Source organism: Penicillium hispanicum, assembly GCF_028827665.1.
Source record: "Penicillium hispanicum strain IBT 35686 chromosome Unknown utg000004l_segment0_segment0, whole genome shotgun sequence".
NCBI classification, from domain to species: domain Eukaryota; kingdom Fungi; phylum Ascomycota; class Eurotiomycetes; order Eurotiales; family Aspergillaceae; genus Penicillium; species Penicillium hispanicum.
In genome coordinates, this window is record NW_026623196.1 from 2,357,572 (window position 1) to 2,385,060 (window position 27,489).

The 27,489-nt window shown below is 53.0% G+C and overlaps 9 protein-coding genes across 9 annotated transcripts; 4 read left to right on the plus strand and 5 right to left on the minus strand.

Moving 5' to 3' along the window:
• Positions 1-875: 875 nt before the first annotated feature.
• On the plus strand, positions 876-2,435 carry sclB (uncharacterized protein; the record flags this gene model as incomplete). Its single annotated transcript, XM_056943827.1, has 2 exons — positions 876-1,316; positions 1,374-2,435. The coding sequence occupies 2 exons, from the start codon at positions 876-878 to the stop codon at positions 2,433-2,435; spliced, it is 1,503 nt and encodes a 500-aa protein (XP_056800710.1).
• A 1,090-nt stretch (positions 2,436-3,525) lies between these two features.
• On the minus strand, positions 3,526-5,373 carry N7459_004644 (amino acid permease; the record flags this gene model as incomplete). The annotated part of the gene is made up of 5 exons (XM_056943828.1): positions 3,526-4,426; positions 4,485-4,633; positions 4,691-4,732; positions 4,784-4,985; positions 5,063-5,373. 5 exons carry the CDS (start codon positions 5,371-5,373, stop codon positions 3,526-3,528), a joined length of 1,605 nt encoding a protein of 534 aa, XP_056800711.1.
• Positions 5,374-6,368: 995 nt separating this feature from the next.
• dbp4 (RNA-dependent ATPase HCA4) lies at positions 6,369-8,804 on the minus strand (the record flags this gene model as incomplete). The annotated part of the gene is made up of 1 exon (XM_056943829.1): positions 6,369-8,804. One exon carries the CDS (start codon positions 8,802-8,804, stop codon positions 6,369-6,371), a length of 2,436 nt encoding a protein of 811 aa, XP_056800712.1.
• A 133-nt stretch (positions 8,805-8,937) lies between these two features.
• On the plus strand, positions 8,938-9,694 carry N7459_004646 (uncharacterized protein; the record flags this gene model as incomplete). Its single annotated transcript, XM_056943830.1, has 3 exons — positions 8,938-9,003; positions 9,065-9,108; positions 9,160-9,694. 3 exons carry the CDS (start codon positions 8,938-8,940, stop codon positions 9,692-9,694), a joined length of 645 nt encoding a protein of 214 aa, XP_056800713.1.
• A 405-nt stretch (positions 9,695-10,099) lies between these two features.
• On the plus strand, positions 10,100-11,182 carry N7459_004647 (FAD synthase; the record flags this gene model as incomplete). The annotated part of the gene is made up of 1 exon (XM_056943831.1): positions 10,100-11,182. The coding sequence occupies one exon, from the start codon at positions 10,100-10,102 to the stop codon at positions 11,180-11,182; it is 1,083 nt and encodes a 360-aa protein (XP_056800714.1).
• Positions 11,183-11,771: 589 nt separating this feature from the next.
• On the minus strand, positions 11,772-13,887 carry N7459_004648 (uncharacterized protein; the record flags this gene model as incomplete). The annotated part of the gene is made up of 5 exons (XM_056943832.1): positions 11,772-12,063; positions 12,133-12,450; positions 12,507-12,601; positions 12,664-12,844; positions 12,899-13,887. 5 exons carry the CDS (start codon positions 13,885-13,887, stop codon positions 11,772-11,774), a joined length of 1,875 nt encoding a protein of 624 aa, XP_056800715.1.
• Positions 13,888-14,885: 998 nt separating this feature from the next.
• Positions 14,886-16,123, minus strand: N7459_004649 (uncharacterized protein; the record flags this gene model as incomplete). The annotated part of the gene is made up of 3 exons (XM_056943833.1): positions 14,886-15,620; positions 15,696-15,886; positions 15,964-16,123. The coding sequence occupies 3 exons, from the start codon at positions 16,121-16,123 to the stop codon at positions 14,886-14,888; spliced, it is 1,086 nt and encodes a 361-aa protein (XP_056800716.1).
• A 1,040-nt stretch (positions 16,124-17,163) lies between these two features.
• N7459_004650 (uncharacterized protein) lies at positions 17,164-17,526 on the plus strand (the record flags this gene model as incomplete). The annotated part of the gene is made up of 2 exons (XM_056943834.1): positions 17,164-17,325; positions 17,386-17,526. The coding sequence occupies 2 exons, from the start codon at positions 17,164-17,166 to the stop codon at positions 17,524-17,526; spliced, it is 303 nt and encodes a 100-aa protein (XP_056800717.1).
• Positions 17,527-18,020: 494 nt separating this feature from the next.
• Positions 18,021-26,844, minus strand: N7459_004651 (putative cell morphogenesis protein (PAG1); the record flags this gene model as incomplete). The annotated part of the gene is made up of 5 exons (XM_056943835.1): positions 18,021-21,503; positions 21,556-24,867; positions 24,942-25,175; positions 25,231-25,958; positions 26,586-26,844. The coding sequence occupies 5 exons, from the start codon at positions 26,842-26,844 to the stop codon at positions 18,021-18,023; spliced, it is 8,016 nt and encodes a 2,671-aa protein (XP_056800718.1).
• Between the last annotated feature and the right edge of the window lie 645 nt (positions 26,845-27,489).

Genomic DNA, 27,489 nt, shown 5'->3' on the forward strand with positions numbered 1-27,489 from the left:
GCCTGCGCTGTGATCCTAGCTCGATGATCGACCGCCATCCTGCAATAAATCGCCCTAGGAGGGGAAAGACATGCGCGGCTATGAGCAACCCTGCTGTCATGATCTGGAAATCTCCCGCTGATCGATGCAGTCTATTTTCTGACTCCTCCAATAGCGGATCTCTCTGCCCACCGATTATAAGCTTGGGTGGTCCGCGGAACACAGCCTGAGTGACGGGGAGCTTGGATGACGACCCGATATTGACACCCTGAGCTCCATACGCTTCCTCCACCTCCTTCCCTTCCTTTCCCTTTCCATCTCGCTCTTCCCTTCTGTCCCTGCCATCCCTGCTATCCCTGCTGTCCCTGCGATCACCTCTCCCTACGCTGGATACACTTGGTCCTCTATACTCCGTACCTCCGGCACCCTACACCGCTGCTGACACTCGTCCTCGCCCCCCCCTCCCTCCACTCTCACCCAGTGCCCGCTTCCATTTTCCTATCTTGACTGTAGTCTTCGGTGGTCTCCGGTTTTCCTGATTCTCCCCCTGTCCCCGGTCCCGACTGTTTGCTCTAAGAATTACCCATTCATCAGATATGCTGTCCCCAAACGCAAAGCCAAGTGCCTGTGGTCCCCGTTTGTGAATACTCCATTGCACCCCAAGCCAAAAGAAAAAGAACCTACTCGCCAGGAAGCGGGAATCATTGCCCCGTGGGCCAGTTCGTCTCCCCGTCTGACGCCCGATGCAACCACTCGTGCTTCACCCGCCGAGCCTCACCACTCCTCAGTTCGGACAACCCCGATTCAACTCGGGCCCAGAGCGGCTGCCGTTGAATCGATCTTGGTCGGCCAATGCTCGAGGCTGCAGCCCCCGGCCTCCTCTCCCCCGTCAATCGATGTCTGGCTCTCCTCCGGAAGAGCCCTCGGCGACATCCGGAGAGTCTTCTAGGCCGCTGGAATCCTATCCCCCGGCTACTTCGTCGGGACCAGCAACGACTGGCGAGGCTGTCCCTGTTCCTGCCTCTGCTTCTATCTCAGGTGCACCTCAGCCATTCCCTGTGCTCGCTGATCCTTTACCAGCACCTATTCGATCGAGGTATGGAGACCAACATACCCCAGTATTCACTGGGTCTCCTCACCTACCGCCAGTTGTACCTCCGTATCCTTTAGCATCCCTGGAGTCTGAGGTGCCGGGACCGGCAACCCGATCACTGGTCCAGAAATCAACTCGGCGCACGAAAGCCCATGTCGCTTCAGCTTGTGTCAACTGCAAGAAGAAGCATCTCGGATGTGACCCAGCACGCCCGTGTCGAAGATGTGTGCTTGCAGGAAAGGCCGTAAGTATTTTTCTTTGCTTTTAATGGTTCACAGCTCGAGCTGACCAGCATAACAAGTCTTCTTGCGTGGATGTCACGCACAAGAAGCGAGGACGACCACCATTGAAAGCAGAAGACTCTTCTCTCCGATCTTATACAACCCATTTGGATAATCCGGCGGTACCTGCTGAAGTTCATCCATCCATGGCTTCACAACGAAACGTCCTCCACCGGGCCACATCATCTCGCGAGCTTCGGCCGGTGACCGATCTCCAGGGAATAGGTGAGCCAGGACCAGCAGCTATGCGAGCCCCACGCGGCCAACCACACCGATGGTCTGCCTCTGTGTTTCCTCTCACGCGTCCGATGGATCATTCCCCGCCAATGCCACCTAATACAGTCGGCCGACGCCCATTTTCTTCATCAGGTCCGCCCTCATATGCGCCACCACCTCAGCCATCGCCTACATTTGCCCCGATGGCAAGGGGATTCAACCCAGCACTCAAGCCGAGCACCATGCCACCCGGGATGGAAAGACGCTTTCCACCTTTCGCTGGGCCAGCTTTGCCACCGCCAACATCTCCGCCTCAGCACCATCTTCCAGCGGGTGTTTCTTTTCTACCATATGCGGAGAGCCCAAGCAGCGCCACGCATCATCATCCCATGAATGATCCACGGGTTCCTCCAGGGCCTCGCGAGCCCTATCTAGGATCTCCAGTTAGGCTTCCCCCAATTCACCAAGCAACCGCCAGCCCTGGACCACCTGGACCCTCTGTGCCTCCGATCCCTCCTGGCCCTCATCACGCACATCGTCTGAGTGATCCCTACCCGGTAACATGGACAGCTCCAGGCCGAGAGGAGGCTTCTCGGGAGCGGAGGTCTCCCGTCTCTTTACAGAGGCCAGCCCCCTCGGTCTTTACGCACTCGTCCACGCATCAACGCTCGTTATCGACCATGACCGGTCCTTTTGATCCCACTCCCCGACACCTGGGTCCAATCGACCTGCCGTCACCAGCTCCCCTGAGCCATCCCCCCACAACAGGATCCCAGCCTCCCCAGCCAAGTACCGACCCAGAAGCGCATGAATCACGACCCGTGAAGCGGCGAAAAATGGCTCTGGATGATATGGTAAATGGCTAACGCACCTGTCAGCGTCTCTCGCGCTTCTTAGTATGCCATCGCATTCCTTGACGGATATCTCGATCTCAGTCGCCCCGGAGGCCCCTGTATTCTATAATTCCTAACATTACACTCCTTGTAGCAGGGACTACAGGGACTGCTCTGATATACCCTTTCCAGCACGGCGCTTTTCTCGGTGCAAATATCAGGAATTCTCTGCGTTGATTGTCCATATCGATATTTACACCATTGTCGTTTTGTCTCATTGTTCCGTTGCCTCATTCTGGTCTCTTCTTGTCGCACGACGACATAAGTCTTATGTCTCTCCCTCCCCCCCCCCCCCCCCCCCCTTCCTCTCTCTCTTCCATACGGCATACAGGGTCTTCGGAGTGCATTCCTCGGTTCCTTTCCTGGTTACGCTATCCACTTTGCTTCTGTTCTGTGGCCCTTGTGGCACGAAATGGATGCGGCAGGCGCCTTGGAATCGGAATTCCATTTTTTTTCGTCTTTTAGCGCGGTATTTTGCTTGGATTCTTCCTCACTTTTTATTCTTTTTTCCTTGCGAGTACCCCCTATAGTTATGCGGCTTGGAGGCATGGCACGGCGTTTCGTGGAGTCAAAAGGGGCCCTCGCTTTTTTTTTTCTTCACCATTCTTCTTTGGGTTCTTGGTTTTCTTTTTCCTTCTTTTAGAACCACTGACCACGCATTTTGATTGCCATACTGCGATATCCTGGGACAATAGTGCGGCGGGGCTATATTTATGTTGTGTACGTCGACTTGTGCCACAGTTGAGGATTTTTATCTCGATGCTTCTGATAGTCAATTCCCCTAAATCACTACCTAGCGATTTTATTTGGCATATCGATCCCTTCTCTTGATAAAGGCCGTGAAACGCTGCTAACACTACAGTAAGTGTGTGTTTGTGAAACTTGGATGGGTACTCTCGACTGAAGATGCTGTAGTTACAAATTCAGTGTAGATGAACAAACTCTCCGATGATATGAATAGATCAGTATCGTATCGTATCGTCTACACCGAACTACCCAATATGCAACTATGGTAGGAGCGACTAAAGTGCAACACTAGCAATTATAAGAGAACAAATAACCATCAGAAAAATATCCACTGTCCAAACCGCTGGACCTTCGTCCAGATCCCCTTTTTCTCAACCTCCGCAACTTCCTCAGGTGTGTGCTCATCGTCAATGCCACCGTCATACCGATCCGTGCGCAGATCCATTTCAGACTTGTGTACGAACTTGGTCCGCTTGACGAGCTTCCATCCCAAGAACATGACGATCATGATCGGGATCTCGATGTAGTATGAGACGAAGTCGACGCGCTGGAAGTGCGGGCTGAAGCAACTCCAGCCCTGCACGAGCACGAGCACAATGTTTAGACCGACGGCAATGACCGGGCCGAAGGGGTACGTCCAGTTCTTGAAAGGAAGGAGATGCTCCAAGCCCTGGGCGCGGATGGCTGAGCGGAAACGCAGAGAAGCGAGCCCAATGCAGATCCAGGACAGTTGGTTGGAGACGCCGACGATGTTCTGGAGCCAGGACCAGAGTTGGCCGGCACCTATGTAGCTCGCGCCGAAGCAGAGGCCGCTGATGACGGAGGTGGCGAAGACGGCGATCCACGGCACTTGGAAGCGGTTGAGATGGCCGAAGAAGTGCGGGGCGTAGCCGTCAATGGCGAGGGTGTAGAGGAGGCGGGCGCCGGCGAAGAGAGCGTGGTTGGCGGCGGAGATGACAGATGTCATGATCACGGCGTTGATGAAGCTGCCGGCGACGGTGCTGCCGACTTGTTGGAAAACTATTGTGAAGGGGCTGGTGCGGGTGTCGCCATTTGAGAGATCGGGGTAGTTGTAGGGGACGTTGAGGCCGACGATTAGAATGGAGAGCAGATAGAAGAGCACAATACGCCAGAAGACATTGCGGACGACCTTGGGCAGGTTCTCGGAAGGATTTTTGGTTTCACCAGCAGTGATGGCGATGGATTCGGTGCCACCACTGAGGGAGAGGTTAGAAGAGAATTGACTAAAGAAGGGAGGGTTCAAGCTGAACATACTAGGCAAATGAGGCCGTGACAAAGACAGAGGCAAAGCCGCCGATACCACCGACGAAAGGCGCGTCTCCGATGTGCCAATATTTACCACCAATATACTCGCGTGATGTATTGCCACCACAGTTGACGGCAATTCCAAGAATGATAAAGATCTGCAGATGAATGAGCACCGAGGCTGGAAGGTCAATATCCCGCAAAAGTCAACATACCACAATGGTAATGACTTTGAGCAAACTCAGCCAGTATTCAACCTAATATACCATCAGAAGAGATCCACAAAAATGATCGGCAATAAAAAATACCTCGCCATATACGCGCACCGACAGAATATTCAATGCGATGACGACCACCAGGAAGATCAGACTAATTGCCCAGCCCGGAAAGTTATCTGTCCAATACTTTAATAACAGCTGCAGGGCGATGATATCCGAAGCTGTTGAGACGGCATCATTGAACCAATAGTTCCAGGTTAAGGCAAATCCCAGTGCATCATCAACGAAGCGACTAGACCTCAAGTCAGTTCTTGATTCGTAATGGACATGTACGAGGGTCCACAAGGGGCGGGGCTGTATGCTACCTACCCCGCAAAAGTACAGAAAGAACCAGCAACGGGGATAAAGGCAGCCATCTCACCAAGGCACAGCATCGTGACAAAGACAATGCCGCCGCAGATGGCGTAGGCAATCAGCATCGAGGCGGGACCACCTTTCGCGAGAGACTCGCCAGTACCGAGGAACAGACCGGTGCCAATGGTACCGCCGATAGCAATCATCTGCACCTGACGCGCAGATAGACGACGGGCCAGCTTGTCGGCATTGGCAAGGGGGTTTGAAACACCGCCAACTGCATAGTTTTGTGCCCCGGGCAGCTTCTCAGGGTCGGTAGAGGCCATAGTTTGGTGATGACCTGGGTTGTAGGGGGGAATAGGAGACTGGGAAGACGAACTCCCTCGATCACTTGGATCAGGCTGTTTCGTGCACCTGACAATCTGTCGACGAACATCTCAGTATATGTAGGCGCTCACGAAGCAGCCGTTCCGCATTCGACTCGTTCGACTCGTTCGACTCACCAGCCCTAAGATCTCGTGACCGGCACGTGGCAACCCCGGATTTCGATCTCCCGATCCGATTCCGAATCAAGCAACAACCCCGTCTGCCAATATCTGCCAATATCCGGCGCGATCAGCAACTGCGAAGGAGAGATGAGAAGCCATGATGGTTCCGCGAGCGAACACAAAAGCCAGCAGTCTGGAATGGCGTGATTGCGCCCGTCAATGACTGGATGGTAGGATCCGCTCGCGATGACAAGAGAAAAATTCGATGGGATCCACCGCGGGTAGACTTTGACAGGGCGAACTGCTGCAGAAGGCGGATTCCCCATTCGGGGCGTCGATGGCGTGGGGATGGGGTGATTTCGACTCTCCGTGTTGACCTTTGACACACTCGCCAGTCTGTTCATCTGTGATGAATCAACCGCCCGACTGCTTTCGATGATAATTAGCCTCGTATATGTCAAGGTCACACTCGATGGTTCATCGCGGTGGTGTGGTGATCACGTGCGATGTACAGGATCCACTTTGAATGCAACATATACCTATGCATTGGAGTGATCGTCAACTGATCAGGGCAAAAGTACGGAACTGTCTGGCTTGTCAGGAGAGTAGTGTACAACAGCGTGACTAATTAGTTCGGCTAATAGATGTACAGCCATGAACGAGAAGAATCAAGATTCACCTGTCAGAGTCATGGAATTCGCTCGGACACCTATATACTGATGCAAAGATCAAACACAGTATGCTTTTGAGAGGCTTCGCTAGCGTGTGAAATAAAGTAAAAGAGAAACAAGAAGGAGAAGCCCAAGATACACCAAGCCCAGAACATATGCACATCAGCCCAGCAGGCCACTCGCCAGCGCCTCCAGGTCTTCCAGAGTCTCGATCTGAGGCTCGGCTCCCTTCTTGTCCTTTTTGCTCGTCTTGCTCTTGCGAGGACGCTCGTCGTCGCTGTCGCGGTCCGAGGCAGCAAAGGAAACCCGCGCTTTCTTGCTGGGACGCGGCTTCTCGGCCTCGGATGCAGACTCGGAATCGGACCCGGGGATCTCGAACGGCACGTGTGGCAATTGTACGCCGCCCTCCTCCCCATCGGCCTCTTCCTCGGCGAGGGCACGCTCGCGGGCCCGACGCTTCTCCTTCTTGTCGCGGCGTTTCTCGCGTACCACCTCCTTGTCTTCGAGATCGGCACGGCGAGTGCGTTCTGTCTCTTCTGCCAGGAAACGCTGGCGCTGCGCATCGGCATCGCCGCGTGCCTTGAATTGATCCTCGTCTTCCATCTCGTAGATCTCGTGCGCGTTGCCTTCGTCGTCGTACACCAGCCTCGTACCTTTGCCCTTGTACTTGAGCATCTTCTTCTTTGACTTGAGGAGCTTCTCGCGCCGCTTCGAGTCGATGACCAACGGCTCTGCACCGTCGACTTGCACCACCTTGATCGGCTTCTCGGCAGCTGAGTCCTCCGAGTCAGATCCACCCTGGTCGAGGTCGGCATCACCGGCGGCAAACCGGCGCTTAACTGACAGGAAATCGGCATCCTCGTCTGCGTCTTCGCCGGCACCATTGCCGGCACCAGAGGCGACCATAGTACCGTCATCGTTGATGAGTTTCGAGTAGTGCTCTGCCAGCACGTCCTGATTGCGTCGTTCGAACATGCGGTCGTAGCGCGTCCGCACCTGGTTCTCATCCTTCTTGTCTTTCTTGTCCTTCTTGATTTCGACATCCGAATCGTCGTCGCCACTAGAAAGATGCGCCATCTTCCACGAAGCATTTTTACGCTCTTTGGTGTCATCTCCCTGGATAAACTTGATGCGAGGCGCACCAGGTAGACCCAAACTGCCAGCGAAATCTTCCAACGAAAGCTCTTTGATGTTGAACGTCTCCTTATCCTTCTGCACGTAGATCGACTTCACGTAGGAAATGAATGCTTTCTGGCCCAGGTATTTCAACTCGGGGTCCTTGAAACACATGTTTTGCAGCTGGTTCTTGATGCTCTGCTGCTTATTGGCCTTGATGTTGATCCGTTCGATTGGAATTTTCTTTTGCTCCAATCGCTTTAGCATGCCCTTTTCCTCGCTTGGGTCAAGGAAAAGAACAGCACGGCCGGCTCTCTCATATCGGGCTGTGCGTCCGACTCGGTGGATATAGGTTTCAGCATCTTCGGGGCAGTCCATCTGGATAACCCAGTCAACGGCGGGGAAATCAAGACCACGCGCAGCCACATCCGTCGCAAAAAGTACCGCATGTTGGGCCTGGGAGAATTTGGTGGTGATATCCAACCGACCTCCCTGCTTCTGTCGGCCATGCAAGTGCATCAACGGGATACCGGGTTGGAGGTGTCGCAAAGATTCGTAAACAAACCGGACCTGCTTGCCGGAAGACAAAAATACGACAGTCTTGGATTTGAGGTTGCTGCGAATGAAGCTCCACAGGGTATCGAGTTTTTGTGCGAGCGGGGTGACAACGTAGTGCTGCTGGAGGGTCGATGGGGTGGCTGCAGCGGCGGCCTCGTGGACGGCGACATACTCGGGGTCCTGGAGACTCAGCCGAGCCAGATCAGAGACCTTCTTCGTTTGGGTTGCGCTAAACAGCATGGTCTGGCGTTCCTTGGGAAGGTGGTCGACGATGGCATCCACGGTCTTTTGAAAGCCCATGTCCAGAATGCGGTCCGCCTCGTCCATCACTAGTAACTGCAGGTTATGGGTCTCAAACATGGCCGTCTGATCCAGATGCTGCAGCATACGTCCCGGCGTACAGACCAAAATGTTCATGCGTCCCAGTCGCTCTTGTTCTTCGCGCAAACTCTTTCCACCGATCACCAACCCAGCTGAAAAGGTGTGGTAGCGACCGACCTTACGGAGGACTTCAAAGATCTGAATTGCCAACTCGCGAGTTGGCGACAGGATGAGCGCACCCAGACCATCGTATTCCGTCCACTGTTTGCGGTAGAGGTTCTCGAGAACGGGGACAAGGAAAGCGAGGGTCTTGCCGCTACCCGTTTTGGCGGCACCGAGGACGTCGCGGCCCTTAAGAGCATGTGTGATCGCGCGCGACTGGATATCCGTCAACGTCTTATAGTGGGAGGCAATCAGGCCTTCGGCCGTCGGTTCGGAGAGCGGCAGATCGGAGAAAGATTTGACGGAGGCCTTGAGGTCGAGATCCTCGACTCGCTGGACAAGCGAGGAAAGCTCCTCCTGGCCACGCTTGCGTTTCAGAGTCCGCCCGGAGTCATGACTGGACTTCGAAGATTTCCCACGAGATGTCCGTGCCGGAGCCATGATGTTATGGGGAGTGGAGTGTGTCCATCTCTGTTTGCAATCGGCGCATCTTTTTTTTTCGCGCTGACTCAGCGCCCGATAAGACCGCCCGCTTATCTCGCCGATGCTGGAAGAATCGCGTTTCCACTCACTCATGGCGGACGAAGACGATCAGGATATCTTTGACGCGTTGGAGCGGGAGGCTTCCGAATTCACCAAGGTTTGTATTCGTGGGAAGCTTTCATACGCTGCAGCGGCTAACCTGCGACTGCGACTGCCAGGATGCGGAGATCGACCGTATCCGCAAGGCATTCTCTCTCGATGCGTGAGTCGACCACGGTTTCAATTCTACGTTCTCTACTAACCCACTCAACAGCTATGCCGTGCTAGACTTGCAACCCGGTGTTCCTGAGAAGGACATCAAGATCCAGTACCGCAAGAAATCTCTCCTGATTCACCCCGACAAAACCAAAAACCCAGCCGCGCCCGACGCCTTTGACCGACTCAAAAAAGCGCAAACGGCCCTTCTAGACGAAAAGGAACGAACCTACCTCGATGAATGTATCGCAGATGCTCGTCGCCTTTTGATTCGTGAACACAAGTATACTCTTGACTCTCCGGAGCTTAAAACCGACGAGTTCAAGGTGGAATGGCGGAAGAAAACGACCGCGGTGCTCCTTGAGGAGGAAGCCCGGCGACGGCGACAGGCGAAGGTGCGCATGCAGGAAGAAGGACGCGAGCAGCGAAAGGAGGAAGAGGAAATCGAGGCACGGAAGCGCAAACGCGATCAGGACAAGGCGTGGGAAGACACTCGGGATGAGCGCATTGGGAGCTGGCGCGACTGGCAGAAGGGGCGCAAGCCAGGCGGCGAGGACAAAAAGAAGAAGAAGAAAATGAAGGTGCTGGGATGAATTGCCTTTTTCTTTTCTTTCAGCGCAATTCCGGCGTTCGGGGAATGTCTCACGTCTGACTATGATTAGCTTGATAGCTCGACAATCGACAACGGCGCATCCACGAGACTTCATGCAATTTCCACTGATAAGGCCTTGACGCGGGGTGGTTGCGAGAAGGTTCGGTGCAGCCCCGTCGGCCTCATATGTCGTATATATGGCTTTTCTGAGTCTATGCCATGTAGATCTTAGTTTATCTTGGTGTGAATGAGCAAGTGCTGTTCTATCACCTTCCGCGCTCGTCTGTCCACGCCCATCTGCCCCCCACATGGGATTAGATCATTCTGGATTCCCCCGAGTGCCGAGAAACCCACTTCTCCCCGCCTGAACCTCAATTGTTCCTCCCACAAGTACTCCAGGAGCACAATGGCAGAGCCTGTGGTACCTGGCGAGCGGCCAGCAGAGCCACCGACCTCCACTCAATCGCTCGCACATGCGCTGGACCACTTGCGCCCCTTCGACGCCGTGGCTGCCGACCCGAAAGACCAACGCGGGGCCGAGAAAGCCAACGCTGTACATAAGACCGACACGCCAGCACTGGACCAGCAGAAGAGATCGGCGCATGCGTACACGTCAAACGGCACCGAAGCCATGCGCAACTCTCAAGACGAATATATTCCCCCACTCCCGACGGTGATCGAGCGAATCCACGCCCGCGTACAGGCATTTCTCGCCGAATCACATCCCCCAGATTCGCTCCTCGCCTCCGTGCAGCGCCAGACACAGACATCGCTGGGGGTAGTAGCGGAAGCGCTCACTCGGTACAAGCTCTCGGAGCTGTCGCTCTCATACAACGGCGGGAAGGACTGCCTGGTGCTGCTGATCCTGTTCCTGGCAGGGCTGCACCCATACGCCGCACACGCACACGAGGATCACAAGATGACGACAGCAGCAGCAGCCCAATCTGGAGAACAGCCAGAAACTTCCAGCCCGGTCGACGGATCCAACCCTGTTATTCCTGCCATCTACGCCCTTCCGCCCGACCCGTTCCCCGCCGTGGAGGACTTCGTCATCTCCTCCGCACAAGCATATCATCTCGCCATCACCAAATACACCACCGATCCTCCCCACACTACCCTCCGCTCCAGCTTCGAGGACTACCTGACGCGGCACCCGGGCATCCGCGCGATTTTTGTCGGCACGCGCCGCACCGATCCGCATGGCGCGCGGCTGACGCATTTCGATCGTACGGATCAGGGATGGCCCGATTTTATGCGGGTGCACCCTGTTATTGACTGGCATTACCCTGAAATTTGGGCGTTCATTCGTCATTTGGGTCTTCGGTATTGCTCACTGTACGATATGGGATACACGAGCCTCGGCGGGACGTCGGATACTCTGCCTAACCCTCGACTGCGAGTGGGGGCCGAGGCGAATGGAGATGACGGACTGTACTTGCCGGCGTATGAGCTTACCCAGGACTTGGAGGAGAGACTTGGGCGCAATTGATTGGAGAGCGCCTCATTGTTGGGCTTCGTGGTGCCCCCCCTCTGTCCCCTGCATTATGTATAGATCGATATTCCTCTCATTCTACACTTGGCCATTCATCGTCCATAGATTACACTTAACATACTTGCCACTTCTGTGGACGACCATGGACTTTCTTAGAGAAACATATCGTATTGGACCCTGCAACCGTGTGAGGCACCAGGGGCATTTTCTAGCTGAGCTGCAAATTATGCATCCTGAACACATACCGCAGAAGACATGTTCTCCCTTATAATTTAACCGGAACAGAAGAGACGGAAACACAGTTGAGCCGTTCTCACGACTGCATAACAGATGTAGACACCGAGTATGAGAACAACAAAAAGCGAGGTGGCGATAACAACAGTCAGAAACAAAGAATTCATCGATAGGAATCGCACTTAAAAAAACATGACTGGGCAAGGATACATTGAGGAACATTTTGCGAATGGTAAAAAGCATGTAATGAACCGAAAAGAAAAGAAACAGTAGGTCGCCTTGAGCAGGTATCTTAAGAAAGCTCACTCGGACTGGGCCTCGAATAGCGCAGATATGTCGAGTCTGATGGCCGTCAAGTGCAAGACCGAGGAGTAGAGACGAGAATCTCTAGGCGTGATGGAATGGGAGACAAAGATTCAGCTTTGATGTTCTCCTTTCGAGGGCTCGACATGTAAGAGCGAGGCTCGAGGTCAGGCGAGGGAGGCATGGCGGTCTTTGACGAACCGCCGGAAAGGTCGGTCAAAGAGCGACGGCTCATGAGCGCCCGAGGGCGATACACCGGGGTGTTCTCAATGGCATTGAGACTGCGAGAAGACAGGGAGCTATGGCGTGCATTGCTAGAAGGATTCTTCATCAGGGCATAACTGTAGCGCGCATCAGTATGAACACAGCCCAGGGGCATATTCAAACAAAGCCTTCCGTTTCCCACTTACGTAGGCGAAATAGAAGTAGCTGGGGTCCAGTTTGAACCCACCCCAGCCGGAGAGGCATAGCTGCCCTGAGAGTTAGGCGTCAAGTGAGCGCTAGTCTGTTGCAGACGCTGCAGGGAAGGCGAGGGAGTGGATCCCTGCACTACCTCGACAGAGTAATTATATTCTCCAGCGCGATAAGCACGGCGCTCGTTGCTCTGCTGCTTGAGCATCTTTTGGGCCTTGGTGTCGGCAAAGCGCAAGAGCAACTTCACGTTGTCGGCTTTGGTCACGTTGTGAAACTCTCCCAAGACCCGTTCAGCGATCTCGCGGGTTTCGAATCTGAGTAGATTGATCAGGAAAATGCAAAAAGGATGGAGGCTGTGGTCGCGTCTTACCGTGCAAAGCCAACTTCTTTACTCACACCGGTTTTCTCGTCACGGCTGATCTTCTCTGAGACCACGCGGTAGGGCTCGAAATGACGGCGGAGGTCCTAGGAGGATGATCAGCATCCACTGACAAGCCGAGTTCTCAGGTACTGGGTTTTCAGCTTACGGCTTCCGTCCAGTCAATTGGAATGTTGGTGCAGTATATATTGGTAGAGGATCTGTCCTCCAGATCCTTGAGACGAGAGTTGCGGGACTTTTGTGCGAAACTCGCCTGATAACCGAGATAAAAGAAGCCCCGAATGCAGTTCTCACAGGATTCAAAGTTGTAGTACTGCACAAAACCGAAACTGTAACATGTGAGAAAAAAGCCATCTTCAACGTAGATTCATGAATCATCGTACCCCTTACACAGACCCGTGTCAAGATCAACAATTGCCTTGCAGCGTTCAATCTTGCCAAAGCGGGAAGCGTATTCATGGAGCAGCTCATCGGTGGTCTCAGGGAGGAACCCCCTGATGTAGACGTTGGTGATCCCCTCTCGGTTTTCCAGACATTTGGCCAGTGTAAGCTCCGACGGATTGGTCCACATGGCGGGCACTGCTCGTGGAATGGCGGGATCTTGCTGGGTTAAAGCCTCCAGGTCCTGAAAGACATAGCCGTTTGTAGTTTTCATCATCTGTAACGGCAGCGAAAGGGACCCGAGGGGTGGAAACATGGCGCCATACGAGTATCCCGGTAGAGTGGTCCCGTCCATGCTGGGGATAAATGTGGTGGGATAGTACTGGATAGGCCCAGTGTTCTCGGCCAGGGGTCCTTTCTGGCCATCGGAGGGGTTCCATGTGCTTTGCTTGTTGTCCTGTACGTCGTAGTTTACCAGGTATGGCCACGACGAGTATGTTCCCGGTACCATGGAATTGAGGCTTGGATAGATACCTGTCGAAAGATAAGGGAATTGTCCCATCTGGTCGGCTTGAGTTGGAACAGAGCCCGGTACGAAGGAGGAAACAGGTTGGACGCCGCTAAAGAGAGTGGAGTTGGGGACCAGAATGAACGGGCTGTTATACGAAGTACGGTTGGCGCCCGACCAGTCCAAGTTGGAGTTCATCGTGACTGGGGCCGAGCCCTTGGGACCGAACTTGGAACGATGGTTCTGCAGATTCATGCCCGAGAAAACCTGCGGCATAGCTTGCCCATTCACATCACGACCGGATATTGGCGTGGCTTGTGAGTAAACGGGGCCGTAGGGTGTACGGGGGTCATGGTTATATTGAGCGGCCTGCGCACTCGATCCTTGACCAGAGCTTGCAGTACTCGTGCTTTGGGAGGCTTGTTGGTGCATGCTGGAGAATCCTTCGTCCGCAATGCTGCTCAGTGGCCGATTGTCTGTCATGATGTTAGGCACTGGCAATATCACAAATAACAAAGCGAACAGCCCAGTGACAATGCAGACAGGTATGGAGGGAGTAAAATGTATGAATTATATTCGATGCATGGCATTTGCGCCCGCAGAAAGGGTATGTATTCATACCTCGAATTTCTTGCAGAGTTATATAGTCTGACAATGAGCGGGTTCCAGCTTTGGGTGACTGGATGCAGATCAGCACAGCTTGTTACGCAGTGATCTCTCGAGATCGAGCTTCAGTAATGGCGGAGGCTTACCCCGATATCGAATGATGGGTGACAGTACTCTTCTTTTGTCGACACTCTGGTTCAGACAATAATTTTGGTGGGAGCAAACGACAGGAGACTGGGCTGCAAGACCATGGGGTTGCTTGGGTCTGGGTACGGGGAACACTACGGGGACTCTGAGCAGTGCAGCTTGGACAAGCAATCAAAAGAGAGTTGGGATGAAGAAGTGAAGACTGAAAACGAGGGGGCCGTTTAAGAATGCGGGAGAAAAAGATGAGTCGAAAGGAGAGGGAGACCCGGGTCACCGAAGGAAAGAGCGAGTAACCTGCGAGGAAGGAGAGTAGCAGGCACGATGGGACTCAATGAGACTCAATAAGGTAACCGGTGGAGAGAGCGAGAAATACAGAATAAAAAATGGAAGGGGGAAAGAATGCACGATTGGAAGAAGGTGAGAGGGAGAGGGGAGAGGGAGAGAGAAGGCACAAGAAGTGGGGAGATTCAACTTTCGATGGGGGCACGTGTAGATCTGGGACAATGCGAATCCATTGGTATCAGGTAAAGTTATACAGACAGAGCACGTCTGAGCAGATCAGACGATGATGGAGTGTATTTCCGTTGGAGGGAGAACCCTGCTGAAACTTCTCTATTTCCGATTCCACGTCCATAGAGAAGCACAGTAAAGGATACAGAAGCGGATATCAGTAATGACACATATATCGAAGGCTGAGGTGGACGGGAGGAGGAAATAGTTGACGAAGGCTACTGAGACTTGTCATGCAGCCACTGGTACACGACCGAGAAATCTTTGCCCCGGTGGGCTTCTTCCACTGCACTGTATACCTCGCGCGCTTGACCACCCAGTGCCAGAGGAGTGTGTGACTGCTCTGCAGCTGCAAGCGCCAGGCGCAGATCCTTGTGCATCAGACTCACTCCAAACCCACCTTCGTAGCCGCGTGATGCTGGAGCGGTCTCTACCACCCCAGGAACGGGATTATTGACCTCTGAGGGCCAGCAGCGGCCTGTCGAAGAGTTGATCATCTCAGCTAAAGCTTTGGGCTCCAATCCCCAACGCATACCGAGGTTCATGGCCTCGGCGGTGGCAATGTTATTGATAGCTAGGATGTAATTGTTGGCGAGCTTGCCAGACACGCCAGAGCCCGGGTCACCAAGATGCCATGCCTTCTTACCCATCAACGCTAAAACCTCACGCACGCGTTCAATCAGTTGACCGGTTTGAGAGGAGGCACCAAACATGAAACATAATGTCCCCGCACGAGCACCGACGACGCCTCCCGATACAGGGGCATCGACGAACCGGCCAGCTTGGGTGGTGTGGATTGCGTTAGCAATATCCTTGGATGTGACGGGGTCAATGGTTGATGTGTCGATAAACAGGCGCTCTTTTTCGAGAGCCGGAAGTTCGCCGTGTTTGAGGATAGAGTGAAACACATCAATGACATGCTGAGACTCAGGAAGGCTGGTGATCATCACAGTCTACATTCAGGTAGCCAAGGAAAGAATGGTTATTAGAGTTGAATACGAACGGTCCAAGCAAGAAATCGCACTCACCGATTTCTCCGCCACTTCGCGCGCATTCTGGGCGATCTCAACTCGGTTCTCGTCGACACCAGCGCCGGCATTCCGGGCAGCCTCCTGGGCCTCCTCCACAAACCGCTTGATGACCTCCTCGTTCACGTCGCGCACGATGAGCGTGTCAGCCGCCGGGATCTTGGCGCGCAGGTTCTTGGCCATGTGAAAGCCTGGTGATCGGATTAGAGATGAAGCACAAACTCGACAGAAACAAGAGGGCCGGCAGTGCTCGATTAGCCAGACATACCCATCTGCCCAAGCCCAACAAATCCCCATGTTGCGTTGCGCTGCCGCGTTGTTGAAAAGGCTCGGGCCAAGTTTGTTGCTGTGGTCGGCCAGCGTCGGATGATCCCCGCAAAGTGGAGGCGACCCATCCGGGGAAGCAAGTGTGCAGGACGAACACTCATTGCGCCAGTATCGGCAGAGTCAACCAAGGAGGTAAAATGAAAATTAGCAAGAGAGTAACCAACAACAGTGATGCACGACAGGGGAGAAAGAGAGGGGAAGTTGAAGCCGGGGCATTCAAGTCCGCCGCGGCTTTCCGAGCGTCTCTGCCGATTGCGGGGAAAAGCTGGGGAGTCACGTGAGGAGTATACATTGTCGAAATGAGTGTGTGGAGACTCGTATTAATAGTTCATCCTTTTCCTGTACGTTATGATTAGTTAAGCGTACGCCCCCTAAATTGGCAGATTGGGCGGAATTGCAACACAGACTTCTCCTTGATTCCAATTGGTCGGGCCCCCTCCTATCCTGGCAGGTTTCGATCCCTTCCTGTAGTAGTAGGTAACCTTGGAACCTTAACTCAATTACATATTTCCACGAAAATAATGACGCCACTGCGAAGCTAATGAACAAAGATACTTTTGGCCGTTACAGGGGTTTTAAGCTTCATCCAACCGATATCCTCATGCCGTCATCCCCAGGCTTAACGTGTTTATGATAACGTCGAGAGGGCATAGACCACAGAGCACTAGATGCAGCATTTACGCCGACATGAGCGCGAGTCCTCGGGTCTCTTTTAAAACTGCCGACTGCTGGTACAACTCGCTGCAGGTTCCTCTCTTATAATCGAGTCTCGGTGATTTAAGGGGGCAAACATATACAAAGCCTATGATGGAAACCAGGCCAAGCTGCTAGGTTCTACCATAGCATCGTTTGAGGGGCTTCTTTTCTACGTACAAAGCAATTTCCAGACGAGTAATAAGGAGCTCAGTGCTGTATACTAAGGTGCTCAGAAAGATATACATATATATGGTAGGTATTGCTATCCCCCGTTCAACCGATCAAGCTCATGGACGTCTGTTTCTCTTGCCTGGGGGGAGATGGAGAGGATGGCTCCTCACTTGTTCTTATCTAGGGACGTCTGTTCTTCAACGCACAGGATCTCCTAACGGTATCAACTCTCACCCGGCGGCCACATTGTCGCGCTTTGCTTACATGCCACACCATGTCACTGGTACCATGCAACATTATCCATGTCCCCGATATCACAGCGAAAGCGCGGAACATTGCGTTGGAATCTGGCTTGAGTGCCGTCGTTTGGGATACTTGCCATCTCGTCTGGGACTCTTGTGATCTCCTTGAAGATGCACCCGCCAAGCAAGACCAGGTACGTACATCCATGAATCGATGGGAAATGCGCTCAACAAACTGGCATATGATCCCCTAGATGGCGGTCTTCGGTGCCAGAGGCCAAATCGAATCGTCATCTGAGCAGCGCCATGCTTTCCTTATCCGATACATCGTCGACTTTGAAACTGGTCTTCCCGTTGCGTGCGGTATTGACGGGGCCACTAGGTGGGAAAGATGAGACTATTTGCCATCAAGAAGTTGACATTGTTCCAATGGATGTGTCTGAGGGAGGTGACCAAGAATTCTTTGTGACGCTATCTACGCTCTCACGCGCAAACTGGATTCGGTGGGGGCGGAGGGCGCCATTCGGTTCTTGTTGACGGATGCGTAACGTCCACGCAACCTTTGAATAGACAGCAGGATTGAGTAAAAGAATCGATACTTCTTATCATTCTGACCATAAAATGGCGAACTCCCGTCAAGAAGGCATGTCTACCATGAGATAAAATAATATACAGACATCCAGATGTGTGCAGTTCAACGTGACAGGGACAGGAGCATCAAAACAGAGACAAAGATATAAGGGTATGAAATCAGATCCAAACGCCCGACAAATGCCCAGATTGAGAATACACTAGATTGTAACGGCGCAGACGTAACGCAGAAGTCAAGCTATTGTCAGATGGAACTGACACTGTGCAGATTCAATGTTCATCATTTCGAGTCGGTGAATCACCTCGGCGAAGTAGGGTGACTGGTGGGCCCAGAAAGATACTCCTCGGGTACTTTGGGAACGCGGGGGGAATTAGCGGTCTGCACCATGGCCCGGTGCTGGGCACGAAGGTGATCCCGCTGTCGCTCCTTTTCCCGGTTGTTGGCTGCGCCGCCAGTGAGTCGGCGCATACCACTCCGGATCATGGACTCCAGAGAGTGTGAGGGGCCGTCCGTTGCACTGCGGACCATGGGTGGCAATGGCGGATGCAATTGCTTCCTGCCTGTTGGCCGATCGTCCAAATCCGAGTGTGCTTCCTCGATATCGTCGTCTGAGAGGAAGGCAGACTCATTCAGGCCCACCGGAGGGGTACCGTGGATTCCCGGGGGCTGGGTGTGGACGTACAGATTGTTCGCAGGCGAAGTCACAGATCGCGTGTGAGAGACTGGCCGCAACATCTGGGAGGAGCCCTGCGGAGTCACATTCCCCGGAGAGTGCATGCCAGGGCCGTCGAAACGGAAGTTGGTTGGGCGCGACTCGGCGAGACCATTATGGAACGATGAGGTGGAACCATTTCGGGCAAGGGACTTGCGTAGAATAGGTGCCGTCTGCTGGTCGTAGAGATGAGCATTGGTATCAACGTAGCTGCCAGTGAAGCCTCGTAGCATTGGTGGGGCCACGGGGTGGAGGGTAGGCACGCTGGTATCTGTGTCCTCGAAGAAATCGTCCAGGCTATCCAGTTTCTGTACAATATCGCCTATGTTCCCATCTGTTTGAGTTTCGATCGACTTCATCGTATCAGCTCTCATGGGGAAGAACGAGTCGCTATATTCGTCCGCACGGAATTCCACGTCGGGTGTCAGGGTATCTCGAGCATTCATGTCATCCGCTTCAGCACACGTATAGAAGACGGCATGAACGTTGTTACGAGTCATATTTGACTGAGTTGCAGGCATAGGCACTGACCACCCAGTCGGCTCGGGAATTCCGTAGAGACTCTGGATTCGCTCGTACTCCTTCCGAATGGCTCGAGATGAGGAGGCCGATGCCATGCTCATGCGTAGGTGGTGGCGCTCCATAGGATTGCCAGAGACAGTCATGATGTTGTCCAAGACCTCCAGGGCCTGTGGACACAGGCTGGTCTGAAGGAGGCGAAGTAGTGGGGAGATCAAATCTGGACCATGACAAGTGACCTCACTGCGGCGCATGTCAACTTCAGGGATCAAGACGCAGAGGATCTTCATGGTCTTGATCCGGAACCAATCAGTTGTGTTGGTGAGAAGACCCATGAGGAAAATCAAGCACTGGAAGTCCAATTGTGGGAAATAGTATGACTTGATCTCAGTAATGATGTGGTCCAGAAAAACGCCTTCAGTCTTATATTGCTGATTCGCGAACCCAAACAACGAAGCTGCAAGTCGAGGACACCGCTCATTCTCGGCAACACGAGCGAGCAGGCTAGCATGCATGATAGGTCTAGGATCTGTAAATCCTTGCTCAAAGGATTGCAAGAAATGAGGCAGATTGGCGAGTACGGTAAACAGCTGACGAGTCCCGTCTCCGATGAGTTCATTGTTCGGAAGCCCACTCAGGCGGTGGAGAATGTCCAGTGTGCGGCTAAGTGATTCAGATGACTTGAGTCCCTTGAAAACAAGGTCTTGGAGACCATCGAATCCGCCTTCCCACTTGGGAGGTTGGCCTTCTAGGAGTTGCGTCAACACAGCAGGGTCGCCCAAATCGACCCTATCAAGGAACTTCTCGAGCATGCCCAAACTCTCGATGAATTCGCTCTCATGGATTGTATTGAGACACGCGCACGTCGTCCAGAAAAGCTGAGGGTAGTGTAAGAGATCCGACGGTGCCAGGGAGCTAATGATGATTTTGAGTGTAGTCAAAATCTCCATGGAGAATGTCCGATAGTCAGTTTCCTCGTCGGCAATCGTATTTGAGAGTCGGGCAAGCATATCCGCCAGCATCCGGGAATCCAAAGACATCGAGATGCACCGGAAGATTTGGAATGATCGGCAGGCCAAATGTCGTACGGGGCAGGAGGTAGCCCAGTTGAGCGCCTCCTTAGCCCAGATGTCACCAGCACCCTCGTATGCAAAGCTGAAGAAATTGACCACATCGCGAGTGACTGTTGCCATCGAGGAAGGCACCCGACGATCATTGGCTTCTTCTTCCTTCCCGTTATTCTCCTCGTACTCCCAAACAACTGCAGGGTCGCTCTTGCGAATTGACTCGACGAAGTCTTCAATCGATTGCCGGGCCCCAGCTGGTGCATCATCTTCAAGCTTGGCGGCAACCAATTCATGAATCAAATGGACCAGCATCTCACGAGCTTGTTCCTGGACGGTAACAGTGTAGTGGTCCCAAAGAATGAGAACCACATGCAGGAGTTTGATAACATCGTCTATAGCAAGAGTCACGGGTGCAACCATTAGGTCGACAAGGAATATGAGAGCAACTTGTCCAAGCGAAAGACCAGCTTGCTTGTTTCCCACTGGAAGCACTGTGGCTAGATCTGCAGAGTAAGGAAGATTTTTTGTTTCAGGCGGAGGTGGGACAAGGTCTTTCCGCTCCTGCACCATGTTCTTGGGTATGATCTGTAAGAGAAAGAATTCAATGACCTTGGAGCCCGCAGGTGTTCCGGCTAGAAAAACAACAACCTGCTTGGCGTATTCCACGAAGTTTTGTTCCTTACGCTCCAAGCAAAGGCTGATGATGAAGTCAAGGACCAGTTGGACATTTCCACCATGAGGTCCTGTTGCCAGTGCTTGCCAGAGAGCTTGCACCTGATTCGGCAAAGTAACACTGCAACGGATAGTGATCTCAAAGAGATTGGCAAGAAGCATATACGATTTTGCTGTAGGGCCACCATTCGGGTCCACTTGTAGCTCCATCGTCTGAACCCACGGCAGGATGGCCGCAACCATATTCCGTTGACTGTCGGCACGAAGGTTTCGAAAGTGCCGTGCAAACTCGGAGAACAGGGTAAAGGCCAGGTCAGAATGTTGGTTGGCCAGTCGCTTGGAAGTCTCGAATTGAGCGAGCTTGTACACGGCTGTAGTCTTATCCGAGATGCTGATGTCGAAGTCCTGAAGACGAGAACTCTTCTGCTGGCGTTCTTCCAATCTTCGAAGGAGCTTCGCTGACTTCATTCGAATCTCGCGCTTTGGGCTGCCGAGGGTCACCAAGACTGCACCCAAAATTCTCCAGAATGGGAGCTGGTAGTCTGGATACTCAATGAGAACTTCGGTTACAACCTCGAAATAACTCTCAAGCGTCTTTGGTCGTTCTGTCACATAACACATTTCAATTGACCGCTCCATAAGGTACGAATGCTCTGTATTATGGACGATGAGATTCTTGAGAGCTCGACGGCCGATCGCATGCCACTTGTCACTGATGGTATTGAAAATTATATCAATCCACGAAAGCATTCGAACAACGTCAAACTGAAGCACAGAACCACTTTCAGTGGTAATACTGATTGGTCCGGCCTATGATGAGTTAGCAAATATGGTCCGAAAACGAAACAAAGGGAAGACATACACAGAGAGAGGCCATGGCGCTCAACGCTGCTGCCCGAAGGTTTTTCTTCTCAATCTCCATGGCAGCAGCAGTGTTCCTCATTTCACCACCCTCATGTGGTTGAGCCATGGCGAACTTGCGCATGTGCTCTTCTCTCTCGGAGATTTGTGCCTGGTTGGGCGAGTAGCCGCACCAATCTTCCATAAGCGAGAAGGCTGACTTTCTCGACTCGAACGGAATCCAGCGAGAAGGATCCTTGGTACGGTTGACCCCTTCGAAAAGCTCCTCCATCAACCCACAGTAATGAAATCGCAAGCGCTGGAATTCCCAATCGTTCTGGACCTCAGCATCGCTTAGGAAGATTCGAATATCCTTGGCGTAGGTGATCAGGTTATTGACGATCCAGTCGTCGTTGTAAACCTCCGACTCGCGAAGAAAATGAGAAGTAAGTTTGTAGACGTGTGTGACTTCAGTGCGCAGGCGATCTGTCTTTCTGTTTCGACGAGGGCTGCTAGGGGTGCGATGATGGGTACCAATCCGGATCTTGGCCTCTTCGTTGCAGGTAGTGACCGCATATTGCAGAGACTCCAAGAGGGTGCGATAGAGGTTCTTATGGATAGATCCTAGGGCGACAACGATAGCATTTCGAATCGAATCCCGTTCAGCAGAAAGTAGAGGGATAACAAATGCGAACAGACTTCGAGCGGAGCTGATCTTGTCCTGGGATTGAGCTCCTTTGGAGGCCTTGCGGGCGTGCTGAGCGTTGGCCAATTGGCTTTGGGATTGAGCGCCGACACTAGTCACAGTAGTGCATGCCATTACCAAGTAGAGCTTCCATTGCTCAACCAGAATTTCCGCTGTCATGTTACTCCGGCCTAGCGGGCGGCTTTGATAGGTATCCACTGGGGAGTATTGATTCATCCTGGTACTCTCAGCAAGCGACGAGATGAGCTTATGCATCTGAACAAGTCGAGCGCAGACAATTTCTCTGCCCAAAGTGACAGCAAAGGGACAAGTCTCGAAGCTGACCCGAATGATGTTCGGAAAAACTTTCGCCCACAAGGTTGAGTCGTAGGAAACTTCGCTGCTGCATAGTTCAATGAGAGTATTCTGGGACGCACTTCTTCTCTTGCCCTTCTGGATCCGACTGCGCTCTGCAACAGTGAGCTGCTCATCGTTCACATCCAAAATCTGCTGGGAATCAGCCTCGAGGATCCGGATAATTCTTGTGTTCTCCTTGCCAAGGGCACTGTCGAACTCGGTGATCAGACGCAGCACATTGATGGCAAACGCTCGAACCCTGCGTGATTGCGAGCAGAGAAAGAAGAGACCGTGGGATTCAATCTCCTCCACATGGGCAAGGACTGTTGACAAGTCAAGATGCAAAGCTCGACTGCCCGAAATAGACTTCTCAAGTTGGTCGGAGGCTGCTTCCTTCGTCTTTTGCTTAATCTCGTCAATCCAAATTCGCAGCAACTCGACATAAAGCCGGAGTGTAGCTTCAATATGCCCAGGTCCGAGCATTCCCTCATCAGACATTGTGGAATACCGGGCATCGAAGTTAAAGATAAATCGTGCAAAGCCGATAGTCACTTGCTGAGCATGCGATTGCCGGGCAATCGCTTTCAGTGATTCTGCTGAAGACGTAGCAATATTGGTTTGGACATGAGCGGTTCCAGTGCAGAGCAGATTAATCAAGGAGTTGAATGGGATGTGATCAGAGAGGCAGCGCGGCAAAGCTTGAACCGCCACATGCAGAAGATCGTAGAACCCTTGCTTTTGGTCAAGCGTGCTAATGTGATCACCGAGTCGTCCAAAGCCAAAGGCTTCGGTGATTGGAGTTTTGGGTGTTGTTCCACCAAACTTTTCGTCCAGGACAGCTTGTCCGCCAAATGTATTATCGCACAGTATCGTGATCTTGCCAAGAACTTCGCAAAAGCGAAGGTAGTATTCCTTGACGTTATCACTCAACCGCGAGATGTTGACCGGAGATCCTGACGTCGGGTCGGACTTCTGGGCAGCAGCTCCCACCTTGGGTTCCGTAAGCAATTGGGGCCGATGAAAGTAGGTTGGAGTTGAAGCATCCATAAAGGGATTGGGGAGTGAGCCGGTTGGGAAGGGAGGGCAAAGCTGGTCGCTCGTCTCCAGATCTGACATCGTAGCCAAGAAGGCACGGATACCAATTACCATTTTCTCAGGCTCCATCTGTTCGATCTTCAACTCTCTTCCTGACAGGAATAAGTCTGAGTTGATAAAAGGGAATATGATGCTTCTGAAGCAGACATCGGGATGCTTGAAACCAATCATTCGAATTAGTTGGATCAGAGGATCCGCAACCACTGGTTCCGCACTTAGGTATGTGCGTCTTCCAGTCGGTAAAGCAATTTTGGCTACCTCTTCAACTTTGCGAAGAGTGGTGGTGGGGGAGTCAGAATAGCGGAAGAAATAAGTCCAGACTAAACGACAAATAGCCTGTAGAGCCGGGGCACGGGTAGGACGGTCCTTTAGCCGTGCTGGCAAACTCGATACCATTGAAAGCCATTGCGAGGAGAAGGTTTCCTTGCTTGAAATGCATAGCATCAGCACATTCAAGGAAAAGGCAGCTGCCCAATGACGAGGCTTTGTGAGCAGCTGTGCCAGACGCGGCTGGATTAGGTCCACAAACTCCTTCCACCGAGGAAAACTCAAGTCACAGATCGGATTAGCCGCCACGGGAAGCAGAAGCTTCTCAATCACGTAGCAGTATGCTTGTTTGATCCTTTGGCCGTGTGCATTCACAAAAAGTCGCGCAAGGGACCGCATGAAATCACAAGATTTAGGCCAGCCTTCAGGGCTCGTAGGCAGACGCAGATATCTCATTCCCAGAATCAGCAACTCTGTCTTGGCATCGCCGTCGCGTGATGGACCTCTGAGTGCTTCATCCTTCTGATACCGATCAAGTTCGGTCAGAAATCGGTTGGCCACACTGGAAAAGTTCGCTTCGCTCATGATTCCCAGCAGTTGTCCGTATATTCTCCAATTTGCCATTCGGAGTGGAGAGGCTGAGATCTGCTCAGGGTCGACTGTTTTGATTTGACCAAAGACAATGTCCTCCAAGCGATCTGCCATATCGAGTGTGATGGAAGCCAGGCTGCTCTGGTTAAAGATCTCAATCAAGACTCTGCAAACGAGATACACCGAAACTGTGGCACGTCGCTCAACTAAAGCAACATCATCGTGTCGACTGAGGAAGGGTGGTGGTCTGTCTGCAGAACCAGGTTGGTCCGCCGATGCCTGTGTCGGTTCCGTGTTACGACGCATCAGCAACCCGTTCTCTGTAAGGACTTGCTTCGGCTTCACGGAGTGGCCGGTCAGCAAATCAAAAATTCGCAATATAGCGGGACAAAGATAAAGCACAAAATACGTACCGGGTCGTTGGTCATTTGTCTTGCAGTGATAGCGGCATCTCCTTTCGCTTTCCTCCAGAGCATTATTGTATCAATCAGAGGCTTCGGCTTCTGTCTCGCGATATGGCCCAGAGCTGAGATCAATTGATCAAAGCTGAGATCCGCTCCAGGGCCGCAAACTTCCTCTACAGGGGCATCCGACTCGCCTAGCTTCAAGATAGCCTGGTTGATTTTACTGTCCGCCTGTCCAACGAACTTGGGGGCATTTGGTTAGCAACCTCGTTCCCCATGAAGGGGGGGCAGCACTTACCGAGTTGAATAGGTGATGTAGCGCATACTCCCCCACAGTCTTTGATTCTGAGTAGTGTTTCGAGTGCGAGCGACTGTGAGATCGGTCTCGTCGTGGCATCCCTCCAGAATTCATCCGTTTGTGTACAATGCTTACAGGACTGCCGTCCATGACATCGTCCGCATCGTTGTCTTGTATCGTACTCAATGTTCCCTGTAGACCATGACTCGCCACCAAGCCGGCCGGGCTTGGAAAGCTCCCATGGCCATCGAGCTGATCCAGCTTGGCTGGAACCCCGGCCTCGTCGAACCCTCCACGGCCGAGGGACGCGATCAGCTCTGGGCTCAAAGGGCTGGTTGAGGTGGTCGAGGCGGCCATGCTCGGATTGCGCGAATGTTGCATCCCATGGACGATGGAAGTTTGGCGATGGTGACCGTAGGAGTTTGACGGTCGTCTTTCCAATCCCACGTCATATCCTGCAGGGCGACCGGCGGACACGTCTGGACTCTTCGAACCGGAGTGCCCACGGCGGGCTTGTAGGGTCGGGGCCAGCGCGGAGGGATCGGCAGCTCTCCCACGAACGGCGGAGGATTCACGACTGTGCATAGGGGTCGACTGGGCGGTCCTCGTGCCTCGCCGCTCCGAGGGGGACGCGAGGGTGTGGTGCGACGCGGATTTGAGATCGTCAGGGAGGAGGGGCAGCGTGGACTGCTGGCCGTGGCCAGCTGCTTTGGCCGGATGAGATGCCACTGTGACCAGGGCCCAGTTAGCAGGAAATTGATTGTCGAGGGGACGGGTCCTTGGGGGTCGCAAGGGAGTGCGGGATGGAGACCACGGGCGGCTTACTGGTCGCAGTCAATGAGGACTCATTGCTCGGTGGCTCTCATGCAGGCTGCCGTGTCGAAGATGTCAGCAGCAACAGTCAGCGATAAGCAGCACATTGTGGTTCAATCCATGGTTCAGGGGCGACGGAGTTGAAGGGGGACTGATTGAGGCGTGAAGTCTGGAGATGAGCGGATGGCGAGCTTCTAGATGTTTACGGGCGCACGGGGACCACTTTTTTTTTTCTCCTTACGTTGGGTGTCCAAGAGTCGTCTACGAAGGATCTGAATGGGTTTGGAGTCTTTCTCTCTTTGATGAACACGGGGAAATAGTGATTCTCTTAGATCGTCCTCTCTTTAGGTCCGGGCAATCAACGCCCAATGGAGTTGGGCGCTTGCGGACGTTGTGTTCCCCAGAGCCTCGCCTCTACCAAGTACGTCAAGGACGATTGACACCACTGTCTTATTAGTAGAATGCTAGACAATCTGTTGGCGAAATTCTCCCATTTGATCATCGTATAAACCAGTCGACAGGACGAATGTCGATTTACATACTAGACCTGAGTGAAAAAGCATGCATAAGCTGAGCCATGTCATAGGGTGCAAAGGACCCGATGCGGCTGTTCCATGCATAGACGGGGATCGAGGAACCAGGAACTCCAGTGCACATCGCATCATCCCCTGTTTCATATGGCGGGGCCGAGTATATCGACTTGAAACATCGAAGGGGGGAACCCGTGGAGTCGCGGTACATCGACTCCCTGTGTCTCGGCACATCAAGATGAACGGAGGACTCGTCGACACGCTCAGTCATTCTATTTCAAATCTCAACGCTGGTGCGAGATCAATCATCGGTTCTTTGGTACTATTCACATATCGGACCATGTTCTAACCATGTTCCATGTAAGACTACTACGAGGGCCTACCTCTGGGGACATATCTGGATATCGGTCACGAATGGGCAGCATCCAGCATGTCCTAGGGAGCGTGCTGGACGATCACTCGTGGGGTCTACACAACTCTAGACAGACTCGCTCAGAGGGGCGCAAGTCTCTCGTGCTGCTTTGTTCGAGGATCGTGCAGATCGAGCACAAGATGAAATCCGAGCGGGGGGTGCTTGACGGCGTGAAACCTAGGCCGGCGACGTCCCCCGGAGGTCATATGAAAGTCACCGGCGATCAAACAGGTTCGATCGCCTTGACGTCGAGGTAGACCACTCGCATCTCTCATTACCTGTGCTTGGTCCCCACAATGGGGAATGACCTGATGAGAGACACGGGAGCATTGTCGCGATAGAGTAAAGATCGATATCCCGTGCGCTGGAATAGCCATCGTTTTCCAGATTCTCGTTGGACAAGCACGCCTTCCCGCGAAGCCTGGTTTCTCGAAGCCTGGTTTCTACAGAGCTAGGATGACCACGACGGGTGTCGACGCCCCTTTAGAGACTTGCAGGCTACTG